The following is a 19976-nucleotide window of genomic DNA, read 5'->3' as shown; positions in this document are numbered from 1 at the left end:
CTTGTCATTTGTTGTGTCATTTTCAGTTTTTCACATAGTTAAAATCCTGTTTTAAATCTGCCGTTATGCTGACACATAGGTGTTTGTAGCTCCTCCCTCTTCCTCATCTCATTTGAATTTAAAGCGACAGTCACCAAAAGGGCACAATCAAAGCCTAAAAGGGGCCGTTTCAAAGAGTTGTAAAACATTATCTGTGGGGTTTTTTTGAGCTGAAACTTCATATACACTCTAGGGACAACAGAGACTTATTTTACATCTTATAAAAGGGGGCTTTAATGGGTTTCATTAAAACCCATTTGTCCCGAAAGTCCTAAGAGAAACTACTTTTTGTACTAAGTGTAAAATAAATTTAGTAAAGAAAATGAGTGTGAAATATAAATCATGAGTGTTAAAATGATCACACACACAAAAAACAATAATGAAAATGAAAAATATCCATTAGAAAGGATGTAGGAGGACTTAATTTCTCCTTGTGTGATCTGAAAAAGAAGTGCATACGAGTGCATAAATAATGACTGTAGTTTAACTTTTGGCTGAACTGCCATTTTAAGAATTTCCAGGAGGGTTTTCAGTGGATCAAGTAAAACAAGACAACAGTTCTGTTGGTAAATAAATTTATAGATTTTCAAAATTAAAAGAAATGCTTGTGCAAGGTTATAACACTGATGACAGGTCTGCTGACAGAGAATTAAGGTTTACAGATAACATTCATTTCAGCGAGACGTTGTTCCTAAAACTGTGCTCTTGTGGATCTTCTGAAGCACTGATCATCTCTTTGGTTCTGATTCACAGTTGTTCAAGCCAACATTCTCACTAAACAGACATCTAACAGGATCTTTTTTTACTTATTTTTTTAGAAATGAAGGTGGCGTTTTATTTCTGTGGAAGACTCTCGGACAGGAGGTTGGGATACAGCACAAATAAATTAGCATTCGACAATTACAATGGTACGTGGAGTCATTTATAAATGCCATGAACACTTGGATAAGGCATTGAAATGGCTGAAAATAAAATCTCATTAAATAAAAACAAACGATAAAGAAAAAGCTTGCTAGGCTTCCAACTGTAGCGCTTTGAGAAAATCACAATAAGTGAATACAGTAGTGTTTCAACAGACATTAACGAAGCGACAAAATGGAAATGGCACAGTCTACATCAACAGGCACAAACTGGGATCACTATTAGGGGAAAACAGGCAGAATTCTTACATTTCATTTTCTCCAAAGCCCTGAGTTCGCATGAATGCATCCAAAGAAAGCAAAAGCATGCTAAATATACCTTCATCACAATACACCACTTCTATAAACAAAGTCTTTGTTGTTGTTGTTGTCGATAAGGATAAATATTTAGCTGGGAGAAATATCTGACGCCACTTTAACTGTATAGCTCATATTCAGTATATTTACAGTTGTGTTTGGAGTCACACCGACTTCTTGAGATGAATATTACAATAAACTCAGTGCAGTGAAAGTCAAGTCACTCATCGTAAGTGTGTTTCAATTCAAGCATATGAATTCTTACTATATTTATATATATAGTTGTATAAAGAGCTGTATTAAAAGGAATATTCCTGGTTAATCGGAGCATTTCACATGGAGTTGATTACCACCGGAAATAATTTAGTTTTAAAACTAAGAGGGCAATGTTTGTGCTGTTATTGTTTTTAAAAACGGAGGTGCAAATTGAAATTATTTCAAGTGGAAATCAACAGCGTTTGACAGATTTGACCTGAAATATTCCTTTCAGCTTAGTAAATTCATCAGTTTGGCCCCAGCAAAACCCATAGTCAGACAGAACGAGTAAACGAGAGGTTTTCTCCAATTCTGCACCTCAACTTTACTGTTCAGAGCTGCAATAAATCAGTTATTCTTCATTCACAGTCAATAAGCAAACAAAAGAAAAACAAAATAGCTTTAAGGTGCAATACTTGGAACTGTAATGTTGTCTAAAAGTACATGGTATCTATCGTACCATCCTGATGTAATCTAGTGATGTGATAACCGGCTAGAGAGTTTGAGTTCCAGATGCAGGCGAGTCCAGTGTAATGGGGCACCTCACGTTTGATGGACCTCATGAAACATCAGCTCTCGTGGTATCCTCGTCTCGGGGCCGTACAGCTTGCCTGCTCGTCGCTCAAACGCGGCCACCATCTGCTTCACCACCTCGTCGAAGAACACCGTCGCTAACTGAGAATGCAGCAGCGAACGAAACTCGAATGATACCTGAGGAAAACCAGTAGCCAGAGAGAAAATGACGACATGGTAAGTGAACTTGCTTATAAACACTGACACAGTGTCCTAACTACACACGACACACAATAAAAGAGATCTTTTCCAGGTTAAAACCAGCTTTTATTCTAAACATCTGATTTACAAAATGTTTTTATTAATAGCATTTCTATTTCTGCGACGTTGTGGCTGAACAGCAGCATAAACTACTATGATAATGATCACCTCAGGAGCTGATTATGTGCTTTTTTCAGCGTTAAATGCTACCAGTGTGAGTTTGAACACCATTTTTCATGATATTTATAACCATACTGAAAGCAGGAGCAGATAGTTTACCTCAGAAAATAAAAAGACAAGCAAATGGCTTGAACCCAAAAGATAAGCCCCGATCACACTGCACTTTTCTCCCCATAGACTTCCATTCATACGCACACGAATGCGGCAGACCGGAAACGCAAGCTCGTGCAACAAGTTTTGCAGTTCGCTGCATTAGAAAGTTCAAGCTTGGTGAACTCTGAGGTGCAAAAATCGCATCATGTGATTGCGTGAGACCTATCGACGATCAAAACATGACCTCTCTGGACAGAAATTTTAAATATGGAGAAATCGCCCGCTGTTTTAACGTCTAATCATCTCATTTAATCCCACTCCTTTTTGCAGCGCCGTACGACAAAATTTTGCATGCTCAAACTCTAGCGTGACCGCAGCTTTAGAACTGTGTCTGATTAACATACACTAATACGACGTCAGTCAGTAGCCTATTAATAATGAAGTGGTTTAATTAATAAATAATAGATTATAAAACTGGCCTTGTCATTGGCAGTGCAGTTCGCTATTCTGTGCTTCTGTAGGGCTGGTATTTAAATGTTTCTGTTGTTTCGTGTCTGGTGTGGACAAACTGCTAGTTGCTGGAATGATTTGTCACCTATCACATTTCAATTCTTCAATTACCAGCAAATGTTTGAGTGAACTTTAAGCTGAAGACTAAAATGACTTCAAATAAAAGAAACAACAATAAAAACATCAAACAATAAACATTTAAATGTAATCAGAAAATATTAAAATACTAATTCAAAATTCTCATAAATACTGTAATATTAAATTAATAATACTGAAATAACACTGTTGTCCAGTGTCTAAGGTGCTTTCGCTTTTTTTTTTTTTTTTTTGCCTGATTTAAATGTATAGTCTTTCCTGTTTGGACTGCGCACATTTAAAATAATGTCTTACAAAAAAAACTGTAAATAGGTTTCAAATATATAAACAATGCTATGGGTCAGTTGGCATTTCTGTATGGAGTTTGCATGTTCTCTCCGTGTTTGCGTGGGTTTCCTCCGGGCGCTCCGGTTTCCCCCAGAGTCCAAAGACATGTGGTACAGGTGAATTGGTTTAGCTAAATTGTCTAGCAAATCTAGCAACAGTAAACAAGTTGGGTGGAGTTTAGCCAAAGTCCCTTTAAGGCAAGTCATTTCACTTGGCAGCCATCTTTGAAATGCCTTTCAGCAATATACTCGGGCATTGTTTGAATGGGAAAACATCAAATTCTCTAAAACTGCTTGCCAAGCTTACGATTAAATTTCATATTAGGAATAACTAATAAAATTAAACAACTGTCCATTTAGTTTCATTTCTTATTGTTCGTATCACACAAAATCTGCAGAAACTCACGTCTTGTCCTCCCCCCTCCCCCGGAGAATTGTCATTCTATAGCGATCGCTGAATGGCTCCTGTACTAGAAGGCGGGCTTTATTCGCCCTATAGCGATCACTGATTGGCTCCTTTACTAGAAGGCGGGGCTTCATTCGTCATATTGACAATTACACTTTTCCCCATTCAAAAGTATACAAGCGACACGTCTTGTGTATTCTATAGTCTTTGGCTAAGCGAAGTTTAACCTGAAGCAAAAGTAGTGTGAACGGTACTTACAGAGAAGTCTACGGTGCATGTGCGAGGATAGCCAGGAATACCAGGACTAAACCGCCATATTGTCTCTAAATGATTGAAGAGTTTACCATCAGAGCACACCGCCTGAAATGGAAACAGGTTCAAATTAATTATCAGACATTAGATTTCCTTTCATTGATCAGATTGAAGTTAAGCACGCAGGATGACTTACTTTGACCAGATGTGGACGAACGTGGCTGATCATTGAAGTGTAACGTTCAACAACAGGAGGGAAACCCACTTCCAGCTGGGCTTTAGCATGACCAGCCCTTTTCATGATGGTTTGGGATTTTTTACACCACGGTACAAAGTGTTTGTAGTCATCCACATTGGCCACCACTTCATACATCTCTTGCATAGAGTACCTGATGACCAAAATTGTTTTACAATGAAGCAGCATCTGATGTTTAAAAAAATAAAAAAATATTATTATTATTTATTATTTTTTTTAAATTTCCATTTAAATTCAATAAAAAATGTAGTTTTTTTTTATTTATAAAGATTGAAACTAGGGTTGGGCCGATAGACGATGCTATCGTCCATCACCGATGGCCGATAGACATCACGATGCTGAGCCGGCATGACGATCCTCCACCCCGCTCCCTTTCTTAAACCCCCTCACGAAAAATACACACTTAGGCCCCGTTTGCACGAATACGTCTTAGTTTTAAAATGGTATTTTAGAACGAAAACAATCCTTGTCCACACTGGCGTTTCACCTAGCATTCCTGAAAAGCCCTCCTTCTACACTATACAGCTGGTAACGAACATCATGTGACCACACACACACACACACACACACACACACACACACACACACACACACACAAACACATACACACACAGGCATGCGCGGCTGCAGCATATGAGCAAGTCTGAGCTCCCGGTGCAGTCAGCAGCCGGTGCACTGGGCACAAAACCCCAGAGAGCACTCAATGTCGGACAATTTATCAAGGATGTACTTCTGGATCGCATCTCACTATAGTTGTTAAATGTGATATTTAATTAATCTTGTCTCTTATCTAACAACTCTTCGGCCTTTTGAATTTATCAGGTAATGTGTCATAGCATCAGTACACTGCTTCAATCTGTTACTTTTCACACTTGTACTTAGTAATTTTAGTGAAAACCTCAGATACTTTTGTTTGTGCATCTTTTTTACCAACCAAGTTTGTTGACGCCATTATAACAACACAGATCACTCTGCCTATTCATGCCAGAGTCCCGCAGAAAAAGTGATTGACAGGTGGTAATTTGAGTGTAAGTTATCTTTATTTATTTATGATTTGGTTATGGGTAAAATAAAAACCACGCGAGTCAGGTAGTTGAAACGGTAGGCTACAAATAATGAATTAGTTATTAATTAATTATTGAATAATAATTAATTCACTGCCGCCTATGTCGACGATGCCATCATCCATCGCGATGTTTCCCATTAGACATCGTATGATGCCAAATTGGTCGACATCACACAACCCTAATTGAAACGACTAAACCAAAATGCGACAGTTGAAAATAAATAGGATTAAATATTACAAATGATAGCAATATTATTTATAAAACTATGCCTTTGCGACTAAATGTAAATGTTAAGTCCCAAACTTACTGAAACAAAAATTACAATGATTTAAATCTAAATAGAAACATTTGGAAATTTCTATTTAGAAAAAGCAAAAAACTAAATTAAAAACAACTTCAAAAATACTGAAAATGAAATCAAAATCAAATTCACACGACATAATAATTGCTAAAGCTTTTATTGTGGTATTTTAATAATCAGAAACCAATTAAAAAGATGGACAAACATTAGTGTTTTACATTTCATTTAATTTTTAAAATGTTTTTTTTCTGTAATTTTTAATCCTCTTGTGCAGCATGCTACATATAGTGTCATAAATTTACTCCATTAAAGCTAAAATATGACCTAAATCATAATAAATTCATAGACATAATAATGCACAGTATTATATAGTATGATAACAATATTGTGCAAGTATATTCATATAAAACTAACAATAATGCACTAAAATGCTTCATTGTAATGATGCAGCAAAATACTAAAGCTGTATTTCGTATTTATTTATTGCCTTCTACTCAATGCAGATTTTGTTGTACTGTACTTTTATTAGTACTACTATTGATTCAGTTTTATTTTCTTACCTTTAATGGCTCTTAATTTATCTCCCTGATTTAGATCTATATTAACAACCATCTCGCCTCCACTAGATCAATACAGCTCTGTTAGTTAATTATTTAACACCACAAAAGCTTGCCTTTATCCACCAAACTGAAAGCAGGCCAGCTCATTGTTCAGGATCAAACACGACAGAAATAGTTAGTCAACTTACCCTAATATTCTCCTCTCCGAATACTCTTTTCTCTTGTTGGTGAGGCTGATGAAAGATCGCCGGTGATGAGTGGGAGTCAAATCCACTTCAGAGTGACAGAGAGCGCGAGGATAGCGAGTCATCAAGATCCCACAGGAGGACAGGTGCCTGATGTTGAGGACAGAGGAGAACAAAAACAAACAAGTGGATTATGAATACACTGCATATACAGCACTGAGAGGACATCTGGAACGTAAAAACATCAGGTAAAGAAAGACTAGTATACAATATGGGACAAAGACGATGTTCCATCATGGCCTCTTCAGAATAAATTAATAAAAGAGAAATTAAGAGAATATTTGATTGTATTGTATTTAAAAGAAATGGGTGTGTTAAAAAACGTTAATCATTTTTATTCTACAAGAGTCTGATAATATTGCTACCAAATGTCCAATAATAATGTAAATCATTGTCATTTAGAGATTTGTTTTAGCGGAAACTTACAAATGACAATAATAACAAATGTTTCCATTTTTTGTTGTTCGAAATTAAATACAGCTTTCCTTTTTCTTCTAAAGTCTTTCAAAAATGATTGAGAATAAATGTCTGAAAATGTGTTTTTTTTTTTGTTATTTTGACATGTTTTATTTTACATTTAGAAGAAAAGTCATCAGTTCAGTACAGTAATCTGCAGACGTAAACAAATTAGGTTTTTATACTGTAAACAAACTTCAAGAATTTCTAATAATATTTAGAATAGACGTGTGTGTGTGTGTATATATAGAGAAAAAAAAAGCACAAGTAAATTGTTAAAACTATAATGTTTCTATTACTTTAGAGAAAATATCAAAATATGGATGAAATAATGTTTTTTCATAATTAAGCATGTCAAAATTAAACAATATGCACTACTGATTCTGACCTGTACTTAATAAAATATACAAGGGCAGCACATTAGCGCAGTGGGTAGCACAATCGCCTCACAGCAAGGTCGCTGGTTTGAACCTTGGCTGGGTCAGTTGGCATTTCTGTGTGCAGTTTGCATGTTCTCCCCGTGTTGGCATGGGTTTCCTCCAGGTGCTCCGGTTTCCCCCACAAGTCCAAAGACATGCGGTATAGGTGAATTGGGTAAGCTAAATTGTCCATAGTGTATGTGTGTAAATGAGTGTGTATGGATGTTCCCAGTCCTTGGTTGTAGCTGGAAGGGCATCTGCTGCAAAAAAACATGTGCTAGGTGAGTTGGCGGTTCATTTCGCTGTGGTGACCCCAGATTAATAAAGGGACTAAACTGAAAAAAATTATTAATGAAAAATATATTCTATCTAATGATTCTTGGACCAAATATGCCTGACAAGATTTTTAAATGTATATTTAATCTTAATTAAGATGCATGATAAACACTTATTTTCAGGATAATTAAAATAAATACAAATTACAAGTTCTTGTGTATGGGAATTGTTATGTTTTTTTAATATACATTTCACAACTTAACTTTATACTAAAATTACTTTTATTGTTTTGATGCACACATACATTATACTGCTGTACAATACCTTGTAACTTGCAAAAACAAACAACCATGGAATTCCCACTGTACACTCAAATACAATATTTATGATTTACAGTTAAGTTAAACAAATAAGAGTCATTTCCAACCTGAGTGAACACAAAAGAAAAAAAAACACGATTACTTACTGTACAAACAAAATCATAATCGATTACACACAGAGTATTATAATAAAGAGTGAAACGCTTTTAGGATCTCGTTTTATTTACCATGCATTAGCCTACTTCATATGAACAAATAAGCTCGTACGGTGTTTTTATAGTGTTATTGTTAACATTATTGTAACGTTCCAGTAGCAATATTGAAGCTATTTAAAATAATAATAATAATAATTTAATTGAAAAAAATAAAATGCGTTTAAGTTATATATTTATTATATACTTTTCATGAACAACTGTAATAATAGTATTTTAGCGGAAACTGTAGTTACTATGGTAATTGTATAGTTTATTTTTCCATCTCGCTTTGTTCAGCAATGCGACACATCAAATATAAAAGATTTATATAATATATTCCATCATGTAAATGCGGTGTTTTACCTGATGGACCAGTGCTGTATTCTCTCTCTGTATTTATATGGGCTGCTGGAGCGACACGGACCGACAGTCGCTATTTCCAGAAACTCGCTGAATGTCCGCACACCCATCGGGATCCTCCGGGCGCCTCCCGACACGGCCATCAATAATATATCTTAACCTATTCTTATGATTAAAATTATTAACGAATAATCTCGATTAACACGACAATAAACGAGCGCGCGCTGTCATCTCTAAGGTTAGGCTCCGTGAATAAATGAGTCGGCCGGGTTTTTTCCAGCGGTCAAATCCTTGCGTTGCGTTTGATCAGTGTTGTTCACGTATCATATTTCGACTTCTAGATTAAACAACTAGTAAAACAATAGCCCTTTCTCCGGTGATTGCTCTGCTACCGATTGAGGTTAAACCGGTGAAGCCTTCATAAGCTGCCGGTGTGCGGGACTCGCTGTTCTGATGTGGCACCGCGCGAACAGGTGCAGCTGCCGCCAGCTGGACCGGAGGAGGACACTGTGTCACATTACAAGACAAATACGCTTATTTAAATTCCAGACTGGCTAGTAATTATTGAATTATCTTAATGAATGATATGTGGCAATTAAAACACATGACAACAACGAATAAAGATTAATATTTGTGTTAGGAGGGGTGTCATTTCACTCCCCCTCACTAGGGGAAGATGCACGGATTGAGGACATTTCATAATAAAAGTACTCGCGCTAGTAAAAAAAAAACGAGGGTATATATTTCATAATGTTTTGTAGGGGGTTATAAAATTGCAGTGAATTTATTAACACTTTTGGTTCAAAAATTACTTTAAATAAATACAAAAAAGTTCATTGTACCCCCCCAAACTTACTTCACCTAATTAAAACCGCAAAAATATATAACCATGTATCTGGCTCGCTTCCAGAGCTTACTATTAAGGGGCTTTTATCATGGCAATGGTTAAATAGAAACAAGCATTTTTAAGCATAACTTAATTTTAAAACAGCTGTTATAACGTTGTTCATCAATGTGTGGCTCTTTTTGGATTCTCGGAAGCTATAGAAATAAAAAATAACAACAGTAAATACATTGGGACCATTGTTTTTATTTGCATCCCTTGAAATGGTCTACCACGAATGTGAAGCAGATTGGTTAGCAAAAACTGTAATGGCAAAAGAGAGGATAGATATGCAAATCCGGTATAGTAGGGCTGAACTTAAATCAGTAATTAAAGGGAATACACAAAAATTGGCAAATAAGTTGGCACAATGAGCAAAAAGGCAGACATTTACATGTAAATGTTTTACATGTAAATGTTTCCGTAATACAGCCAAATGTAGGACATATAGAAATCAAAAGGGAGCAGGAAGGAGGATTGTATTCTTTCAAGTTTAAGGATGGGACATACAGGACTGAGTTGTACATAACACAGTATAGGTAAACATCCAACAGGATTGTACGATGAATGTGGAGTTAGTGAGACAGTAGATCAGGTACTCATTATCTGCAATAAATACACAGATGAAAGAAAAATATTAATTGAGGATACAGAAAAATGGTGAACAAATAACACAAAGATTTTTTTATCCAGAAGATAATAAATGGTTGATACAAATCTTAAAAAGAACTCAGTTAATTCATAGGATATAGATATAGAGTATAATCAGGGATGGGCAAAAATACATTAAAATGTATTTTAATATAAAATACCAAACCCCTCAGTTTTACATGTATCAAAATAAACTACAAAATACAGCAGCCACAGCAAGTATCAAAATAAAATACCATAATTTGTATTATGAAAATACTACAAAATATTTTTACAAGGGAGCATGCCATTTTTTCACAATCCCTCTATCAATTGGCCTATTGGATCAATTCCTAGACCATTAAACTGATTTAGTAAAGTAAACCATGATCAATAACAGCGGCCTTTCTCTGAGCAAGTTTAAGTTAGCTTCTCTGCACCGCATCACCTCTACTGTAAGAATAAAAATGTAAGTTTTCTTCATAAAGCTTGTTTTTCTCTTTGATTTCAGTACAGATTTTGTACAAATTTCATACAGTAAGTCCTGTCTTGAAGATGATCTCTTTAATCACTGTAATAACAATTTAATGCAGATAACGAGTTGGAATATAGTACTATATCTCTTGATTGTGAAAATTTCCACCATCTCTTAAAAGTCTTATTTTTCAACATTTTTGCAATTGAAATCGTCAATACACAATGTAAAATCACCATTTCTGAAAACTACAAATATTTCCAGTTTTAGTAATATCTATAAATCGTGTTTTTTTTTCTTTTGCAAATGTACTCTTCAAAACACAATATAAAATTCTTCTTTGGCTCTCGGCGAAGGCGGTCGCACTTTTTCCCTCTCCGTCCCATATCTCTCCTCGCTAGCTCCTCTTGTCTTTGTCTTATTCTATCTCTGAGACTCTCCGTGCCCTGCTATCCAAACAAATAAGGAATTATGGATTTGATCAACTGGTCTCTGAATGCGATTGACACCATCTTCTCGACGAGAAGTTTGGGCTCGGGAGAGCCCACATGTCCTGCGGGGACGTTTGCAGCTGGATACGTGATGGACGGGTGGGAGAAGTGGCGCGTCCTGTGCCTGGCTGCTCTGTCTCTGGAGGATATTGAAGACATTTACCTATTCGGAACTTTGATAACAGGGTTTCTGCTGATGGGCTTATGCGGGGCCCTGGCGTATCGACGAATGATGAAAGCGGTCAGTGCTGCTCAAAACCCCACCAGGCTGGCCGGCTTGATTGAAGCGCTGATGGGCAGGCTTGCTAATAATCAGACTGCAATATTAGATCGCAAACTGGAAAACATCGGGGTGAAGTTAGCAGCTTTGCAACAAAATTTGGCCAGATCTGGAGACATGTGATGGACATTAAATATCTGTGAAATTGGCAGGTATTGACCTAAAGTTGAAGTATCTTTCCACTCTTTCGGCTTCCCTGTGTTTTCTTTTCTCCTGCCAGACGGCCTCGGCTGGAGGAAAACAACTTCTCCCGGATAGCAAGATAAGGAGACGCTCTGAAATTCCTGCTCCCCGTCAAGGACACCTGTTGGACTATACAGGCTTACGCACACACACACACAGATACATAGCACGACACTTCCTGGCCCCAAATCCAACGCCTTCGTATGCTTTCACCCACTGGAGGGGGTGAGCAGGTCTGCGACCAGCGCCTCCATGGCTGCAGGACCTGATGGCTGCCCGCCCTTACCGGACTATTTCCACACCCCCTGTTCCCATCCCCTGTGGCAATGTTATGTCTTGTCGGTGTGTTTTTGTGCTAGATTGCTGGGGCTTTTTCTTATCCCTGATCTCACGGTGCTCTAACTTAAGAGCAAGGTGAGAGGGACTTTTTTTTTGCCTCTTTTTCCTGACTATTTTATTTCCTGTTCCACCTCCCGTGACCTGTCTTCCCTGGAGTTGTGATGTCTGTGCACGGTCGGGGGGTTCCATTTACCTGCATTTCGTTGCCTTGTACTTGTACATGTGTGATGACAATAAATTGAATCTAATCTAATCTAATCTAAAAAACCCGATATCTCAAAAGATTTGAGAGTTTTTGACCAGTAGACTGGAATATCTTCTTACAAAGTTTTTTTACAGTATTTTAAAAATACAAAAATTCAAGACACTAAAGTGTTTTGATACAAAACATTAAGCCATTTTCATAAACTCTACAAAATACAAATTACAAAATACTATTTTGTATTTAAAATGCGTATTTGAAATACATGTATCATAAATACTGCCCATCCCTGAGTATAATTAATAACATTGGGCTTTTTAAATTCTCTATCTTCCCCTTTACTATCTTTTTCTCTCTCTTGGCTGTGAAGGACTTGAGCTGTAGATGGAGGAGCTGAACACAGCAACATCGAAAGCTCGGGTCTTGAAGAGTCCAGATGTAAAGGTATTTGAGTCTCTGATCCAATCCCCACAGTAGATGGCGGTAATGCTCTGTTTAAGAATGCAAACAGCCAATAAAATAAAAAGAAGAAGAAGTAGCGAATGTGAAACTTGCTCGCAATGGATGATGGGAGTTGTAGTTTGCCAAACTGCCCTAACTAAGTTAGAAGCGCGTGGTAGTAGAAGTGACAGTCCGTTTGCTTCTCGCTTCAGAAATTCGTACAATTTTAGTTTATGAACCTCAAAACACCCGCTGCAATGTCCACAAATACGGTCGAGAGACCCATGTTGTGCGATACAACGTCCTCGAGTGGGTGAGTTTCTATGTCAGCTGCGTAGCTAAACAGCTAGCAAACTCTTCCTGTATCAGTGCTGCTTTGCGAAGTTTATCTACGTTGTGTAGCAAAGCATGTGCATTATATTAATTGTTTTACATCATTCTTTTTGCACAGTTGTTTACGTAAACTGCTTGTTGCGTTGTAATTTAAAAGGCGATATATTGTTTACTCGTGTGAAGCTGAATTTTATACAGCCATTACTGCGCTTCTCACTGTCACGTGATCTTTCTGAAATCATTCTGATATCTGACCCTGGACACACAAGCACGTCTGAACATGTTGAACAAAACAAACCACGCTGAAATTGTATATTATTTACAAATATCCAAAAGTACATTATATTGAGTGGAAGTTATCTGTTTTTCTGTTATGCCAAAAAAAAAAAAAAAAAAATCAAAGAATTAGAATATCAAGTAACGATGTTTCATTAAGACATTTTGTAAATTTTATTCCATAAATATATCAAAACACAATTTTGGATTAGTAATATTTATTTCTAAGAACTTGTTGACATTTTAAAGGTGATTTTCTCAGTATTTTGATTTGTTCAAACCCTCAGATTACAGATTTTCTAATAATTGTATCTCGTCTAATTAATGTCCTATCTTAAATATACATCAAAGCATTTTTTAAAATTATTTCGCTTTCAGATAATACATAAATCTCAAGTTTCCAAAAACTGACACTTGAAACTTGTTTCGTAGTTACATATGATGATATGACACTTATTATTATTGTCAGTTAAAAGAAATAAGTAGTATACTTGATATAATACATACATATACAAGTACAAGCAGCAAATGAATCTTTCGTTTTGTTTTATTTGATAAGAGAGGTGCCACTTTAAGAATGCACAGCTCCATAATGAAAGCATTCAATTACTTTAGTATCTGTTTGTGCTAATTTAAGAGAAAATTAGTTGTTTAAAGTAAAATAAACACGCAGGACGGACATGTTTACATATTAATACGAGTATTTGTTTAAACACACCCAAATGCCAAAGTGTCCTGCACTTCAGCAACACTTTAAATGCCGTGTATAGAAGCTGATCTGGGATCAGTTTATCATATGGAGTGCGTCCGTCCGTCAGTCAGCGCTTATACATGCATTCACGGATTCAGAGGTTGCATAGGAAGGGTGATGGTCTATGCACAGCTTTAATGGAAAGAAATTGAATGCAGATGCAGTTATATTAATTTCAACGTGCTTTCAAGATTAAAAATATGGGAGATATATGGGAAAATACTTAAACGGGATGATAGCAGGATAGAATGGTATAATACAGGAGAATCCTGGCAAAAACCAGAGGGTTGACATGTATGAAGTGAACGGGAAGTGTTTGGGGAACAACAGTTTTGTGAGGGGAACATCATCTCCCACCCATTTTTCCCCCACCATCACGTCCCTTCCGGATCTCTGTACAAGTATACATCAGAAAATACATAAATCTGTTTGCAAAAATTGACACTTATGATTGGTTTAGTAGTCCAAGGTCTCATGTGATGATTTGATACTCATTTATTGTCAATTATTAGTTATTGTCAATTAAAAGATATGATGATTAGAAAGTTCAGTGAACGTATTTCATGACTTTGTAAATGATTCGACTGTCTTTATTTGAATTTAAAACATGATACCTGCAAAACAAAGAATAACTAAACATCTCTAAGAATATCTTTTACAATCTCCAAATATGTAAAAATGCAAAACACTGTAAAATTAAGGAATTGCCTCTAATTTGTGTCTAAAGAAATGCACTCTTTCTTAGCATAACTTATAATTCAGTGCCATTAATCTACTTCATTTGTTCCAAATTGTATCTAGGAGTATGGAGTCCGTACACTGCAACTGGAGGAATGTATCACAAGCTAACCAGATCTCCAAAAGATCAAGACCCATGTCCGAAACCTTATCCAAACTGGCTCAACTCATCACCTGCATGGAGTACAAACCAAAATCCCAAACGTCTTCCTCCATCTGCAAGGACGCCAGCCAGAAACCCTCCGAAATGAACGCCCTTGTCCGTCACCAGCAAAAAGAGCGCACCCTGCAAAAACTCCACAGCTGTCAACGCTGTAACCAACAGTTTGCTTTGCTTTCCAGTCTGCAGTTACACAAGTGCCCTCGTTCTTTATCCGTGTGCCAAACATGCATGGGGAAAATGCCAAAGGGGTCTTCTTGCGCCTCCTGTGGGAGTAAAACCTCGGTTCCTGACTCTACAGAAGATCCCATCCATCAAGACAACAGCACATATGCTTGCACCCCATGCGGACAAGCATTCACCCACAAACAAGATCTGCTCCACCACCAGCAGGCTGGAGACTGTCAGCCTGCAAACACTCTCAAACCTGCTTCCTTGCCACCATTTAAACCGAAAGCCATTTCCACATGCACCCTGTGCTCCAGAACTTTCCGTGCTCCCAGAGGTCTTGCCTGCCACATGCGCTTTTCCCACGCACCAAGAAAAAGAAGCACAAATTTAGAAAAGGATGTGCATTTAGGGATTATAGGGGGGGATAAGAGCATCTCGAGTACGCTCTTTCAATGCCGTTCCTGTGATAAATCGTTTTCCAAGACGTCACTTCTGCATCGGCATAGGAAGGAAGAACACAGACGGGATGTAAAGGTGAGGAATACGTTTAGAAACTCTGTGAAGATCACCAGGCAGAAGCGGAAAAGTGGGATATATCCATGCCTGCACTGCGGAACGGAGTTCCTGCATCATCTGACGCGCTTGGCGCATTTTAGAAAATACACCGTTCACCATGAGATGCACCTCAAATTAAGCAACAAATCAACCCGTGTTTATGCAACTGCTGCTAAGCAGAAGCTGAAGCCAGCAAGAAAGCTCCAAAAAGATAAACCTGCAGGAAAGAAAGGAAGACCGAAGAAACTTCTCCCTGTTCAAATTGAGGAAATTGAAGAAGAGGATGAAATTGAAGAGGATAAACTGGAAGATGATAGTGATGATGATGATGAAGAGGAAGACGAGGATGCCGAGTTCCCTTGTACATCATGCGATCAGGTCTTCAGTTCCAAAGCTGCTCTGTTTGTTCATGAGAAAGTCCACGAACAGTTGCCGGAGGAAGTAGAAGACGAGCCGGCCAAGACGTGCAGGTGTTGTAGTGTCTGTTCAGACGAGATTCCTCACCACATGCTTACTGAAGATGGTTGTGAGGGGGAAGTCTATCACTGTGTGCCGTGTGCTGAGACCTTCAAAGCTCTGGACACTTTTCTAGAGCACTGCCAGAAACATCTGATACGTGAACATGAGGATGAGTTCAGTGATGACTGAAAGAGCTTGCTTTTTTGCCATTGTTTTTTTCCTTTAGAACAATGGTCTCAAACTCAATTCCTGAAGGGCTGCGGCTCTACATATAGCTCCAACCACCTCCAACTCACACCTGCTTAATAGTCTCTAGTAGTCTTGAACACCTTGATTAGTTGGATCAGCTGTGTTTGATTAGGGTTGGAGCAAAGCTGTGCAGAGCTGCGGCCCTTCAGGAATTGAGTTTGAGATCCATGATCTAGAACAAAAGATAATTGCATATAATTAGACAAAAGGCAAAAAAAATAAATAAAATTGACATGACGTTTAAGGGATAGTTCACTCAAAAAAAGTAAAAATGGACCCACGAGCTGGTCCAAATTTCACTTTCTTCTCAAGATATTTTAAAAATGTGAAAAGTAGAAGTCAGTGGGGACCAGTAGCTGTTTTGGTCACCCATATTGTTTAAAATATCTTCTTTTGTGGTAAACAGGAGAAAGTTTAAGGGATGGTTCACCCCAAAAATTAAAATTACCTCATTTATTTTCCCTCATCATGTGGTTTTAAAGCTTTATGAGTTTGAACACAAAAGAAGACATTTTGAAGAATGCTGGTTGCTGCCACCTATTTGCTTCCTTAGAAAGCAACCAGTATTTCTCAAAATATGTTTTTCAATAGAAGAAAGAAACAAACAGGTGGAGGGTGATTAAATGATGACAGAATTTTCACTTTAGGGTGAACTATCCCTTTAAGAATGTATTTTTAACAGCTCAAGGGTGGGCAAATAATGATTTACTTTTTTTTTTAGTGACACAAAATAGGCATACTGCCATCATTTACTCACCCTTGTGTCGTTTCAAACCACTCTGATGTTCTTTCCAATGTAGAACACTACAGGAGATGTTTTGGTAGCCAAATTGTTTTCGGATCTTGATGATTTTCATTGTGTTTTTTCATACTATGGAAATGAATGGGATCCAAAACGTGTTACTTGCCAATATTATTGAAAAAATCTTATATTCTACTGAAAAAGTTAATTCCTAATGGGGTGGAACAAGACTTTTGTGTGAGCTGCTTGATTATGGACACATTTTTCAGGAATCGCATTCATCAGGTCTTCTTGGATTGGGTAGACTGTTTAGATAATATCAGCATTTTACAGATTATGTAGTTTATAATATTGTAAGGCGTACACAGGATAACTCACACTAACTAACTAACTTAACTAAACTGAGCCAAATAACCTGACATATAATAGAGTGGAGATGGAATGACGTCAGAACCTAGATCATGGATGTCAAACTGGATTCCTGGAGGGCCGCAGCTTTGCTCCAACCCTAATCAAACACAGATATTCCTTCTAATCAAGGTGTTCAAGACTACTGGAGATTATTAAGCAGGTGTGAGTTGGACGTGGTTGAAGCTAAACTATGCAGAGCTGCGGCCCTCCAGGAATTGAGTTTGAGGCCGTTGTTCTAGATCATGGGTTTCAAACTCAATTCCTGGAGTGCCGGAGCTCTGCATAGTTTTGCTCCAATCCTAATCGAACCCAGATGATCCAACTGATCAAGGTGTTAAAAGACTACTAGAGACTATTAAGCAGGTGTGAGTTGGACGTGGTTGAAGCTAAACTATGCAGAGTTGCTGCCCTCCAGGAATTGAGTTTGAAACCACTGACCTAGAATAATTCATTTTGAAAGTTTAATGTTTTGAAGATTTTTATAATTTGTAGTTATTATTAAAACTTCTGTGGTAAACATAACTCAAAGATGTAATGCTTTGCTCTACAGCATAAATTAGAGCAGTGTTTCCCAACCCTGTACCTGTAGGCACACCAGCAGCACATGTTTTGGATTTCTCCTGTATCTGACCTGTTAACTTGAGATTTTGGAGTCTCTTCTAATGATCTGCAGGTGTGTTTGATCAGGAAGAGGTTGAAAATGTGTTGGTGTGCCTTCAGGAACAGAGTTGGCAAACACTGAATTAGACATGTCCACGTCAAAAACAAGTTTAGATATGAGTGTGTGTGTATTTTATAAAACATACGTTTCTAATAGGTGACTGCATGAGAATGTTTTGAGTGTGAGTCTGTGTGATTTATGATGTAGAAGAAACCACAGACCATAATTTATCATAAATAGAAATTCCTCATAGTAAAACTCCATGAAAACACACTCTTATTGTCTTTTCTCCAGGTTATGACATGTTTCCTTCAATAATAAGAAGCCAATTGCATTATCAGATACGGGTACCTCATTAAAACCACTTCCACTCTGCATGTAGTTTACCTTCAGGATGAATGTTTTCAATACTTCCACACAGTGTGTATATATGGCATATATTTAACTAAAGTGTAAAGTCTTATATATGTGGCCAATGTCTGCTAGCTGAAACACAAAACCAATTAAATTCATGTTCTTCATATATTTTGATCTGTGAAATTCGGCTGTTGAAGATTGACTTTTCAGTTTGTTAGCAAACGTCTTAAAGTAAGCTTTATTTTTTATAACAGCATCAAAATAACACCCAGTCATATGCCTGCTGCTCAACATTGGGAATAAATATATTTTATATGTACTTTTATATATATATATATATATATATATATATATATATATATATATATATATATATATATATATATATATATATATATATATATATATATATATATATATAAGCAAGCTAATGTAATGTTCCAACATGTTTTTTATATATATATATATATATATATATATATATATATATATATATATATATATATATATATATATATATATATATATATATATATAAATGAATAAATATATATGACATTTTATGCTATCAGGCCAAAGATCGCTAGTACTTTTTCAGTTTCTTTCTGGAGAATGAACTGAGACCTCAGATCTGTCCATTTCGCTGACTTTCACAGCAGAAAATATCGTTTTTGTTTCTTTACTTGGGCTTCCTAACCTTTGTAATAGATGTATGATGTAATCTTTATAATCTGCATTAACTTTTTGTATAACACGGCTAACACTTTTGCAGATGGGCTGCAGTGATGTATCAGCTTTTATTTTATGCACTGACTTTTTTTTTGTCTTTGAACACTGTATTAAATGTACCTTTATGGCTCACATTGTATGAGATGAGTGAATGTACCTCTTTTTTCTATTATGATTATAGACGATCCAGTGTAGCTCTGCATTAATCTCAGGCTGTGTTTACTTGCGGCTACCTCAAGTACCACCTGCTTTGTCCCAAAATGTGTGATTTATTTTTTTTTCTTTGACTAATGTTTGTCAGAAAATTTACCTCATGTTACTTTGTACTTTTTGAAATTATTTTTGAATAAATAGTTTAAAAACATGTTTGTTGTAAGTTTTGCGTTTATAAAAGGCCTTTAGCCTGGGGGGGGGTGATGGGGGGTTCGGGTGGTTTGAAAGACCCACCCCTCACTGACAAAGGTCCAAAATTTGCTCTATACATGAGCTCATTTGTCCCATTTTGACTGCTACGCGGCCGATGTGGTGGCGCAGTAGGTAGTGCTGTCGCTCACAGCAAGAATGTCGCTGGCTAGAGCCTCGGCTGGGTCAGTTGGCATTTCTGTGTGGATATGCGTGTTCTCCCTGCATTCGCGTGGGTTTCCTCCGGGTGCTCCGGTTTCCCCCACAAGTCCAAAGACATGTTGTATAGGTGAATTGGGTAGGCTAAATTGTCCATCGTGTGTGAATGGATGTTTCCCAGTGATTGGTTGCGGCTAGAAGGGCATCCGCTGCGTAAAAACGTGCTGGATAAGTTGGCGGTTCATACCGCTGTTGCGACCCCAGATTAATAAAGGGACTAAGCCGAAAAGAAAATGA

General features: G+C 37.1%; 2 protein-coding genes across 3 annotated transcripts; one reads left to right on the top strand and one right to left on the bottom strand.

The window, feature by feature from the left end:
- Positions 1 to 597: 597 nt before the first annotated feature.
- Positions 598 to 9248, bottom strand: coq10a (coenzyme Q10A). The gene is made up of 5 exons (XM_056449815.1): positions 8606 to 9248; positions 6521 to 6667; positions 4345 to 4537; positions 4155 to 4256; positions 598 to 2222 (listed from the first exon to the last, which is right to left on the bottom strand). Exons 1-5 carry the CDS (start codon positions 8743 to 8745, stop codon positions 2055 to 2057), a joined length of 750 nt encoding a protein of 249 aa, XP_056305790.1. The 5' UTR covers positions 8746 to 9248; the 3' UTR covers positions 598 to 2054.
- Positions 9249 to 12644: 3396 nt separating this feature from the next.
- On the top strand, positions 12645 to 18239 carry si:ch211-148l7.4 (uncharacterized protein LOC563603 homolog). 2 transcript variants are annotated; one of them, XM_056449917.1, is made up of 2 exons: positions 12645 to 12835; positions 14688 to 18239. In XM_056449917.1, the coding sequence occupies exon 2, from the start codon at positions 14692 to 14694 to the stop codon at positions 16156 to 16158; it is 1467 nt and encodes a 488-aa protein (XP_056305892.1). In that variant the 5' UTR covers positions 12645 to 12835; positions 14688 to 14691; the 3' UTR covers positions 16159 to 18239. The 2 variants fall into 2 exon arrangements, with proteins under 2 accessions (XP_056305892.1, XP_056305891.1); XM_056449916.1 differs by having other exon boundaries at positions 12645 to 12839.
- Positions 18240 to 19976: the final 1737 nt, after the last annotated feature.

The sequence above is a fragment of the Danio aesculapii genome, chromosome 23 (genome assembly GCF_903798145.1).
Source record: "Danio aesculapii chromosome 23, fDanAes4.1, whole genome shotgun sequence".
Classification (NCBI taxonomy): Eukaryota; Metazoa; Chordata; class Actinopteri; order Cypriniformes; family Danionidae; genus Danio; species Danio aesculapii.
This window is presented reverse-complemented; position numbering and strand designations above follow the sequence as displayed.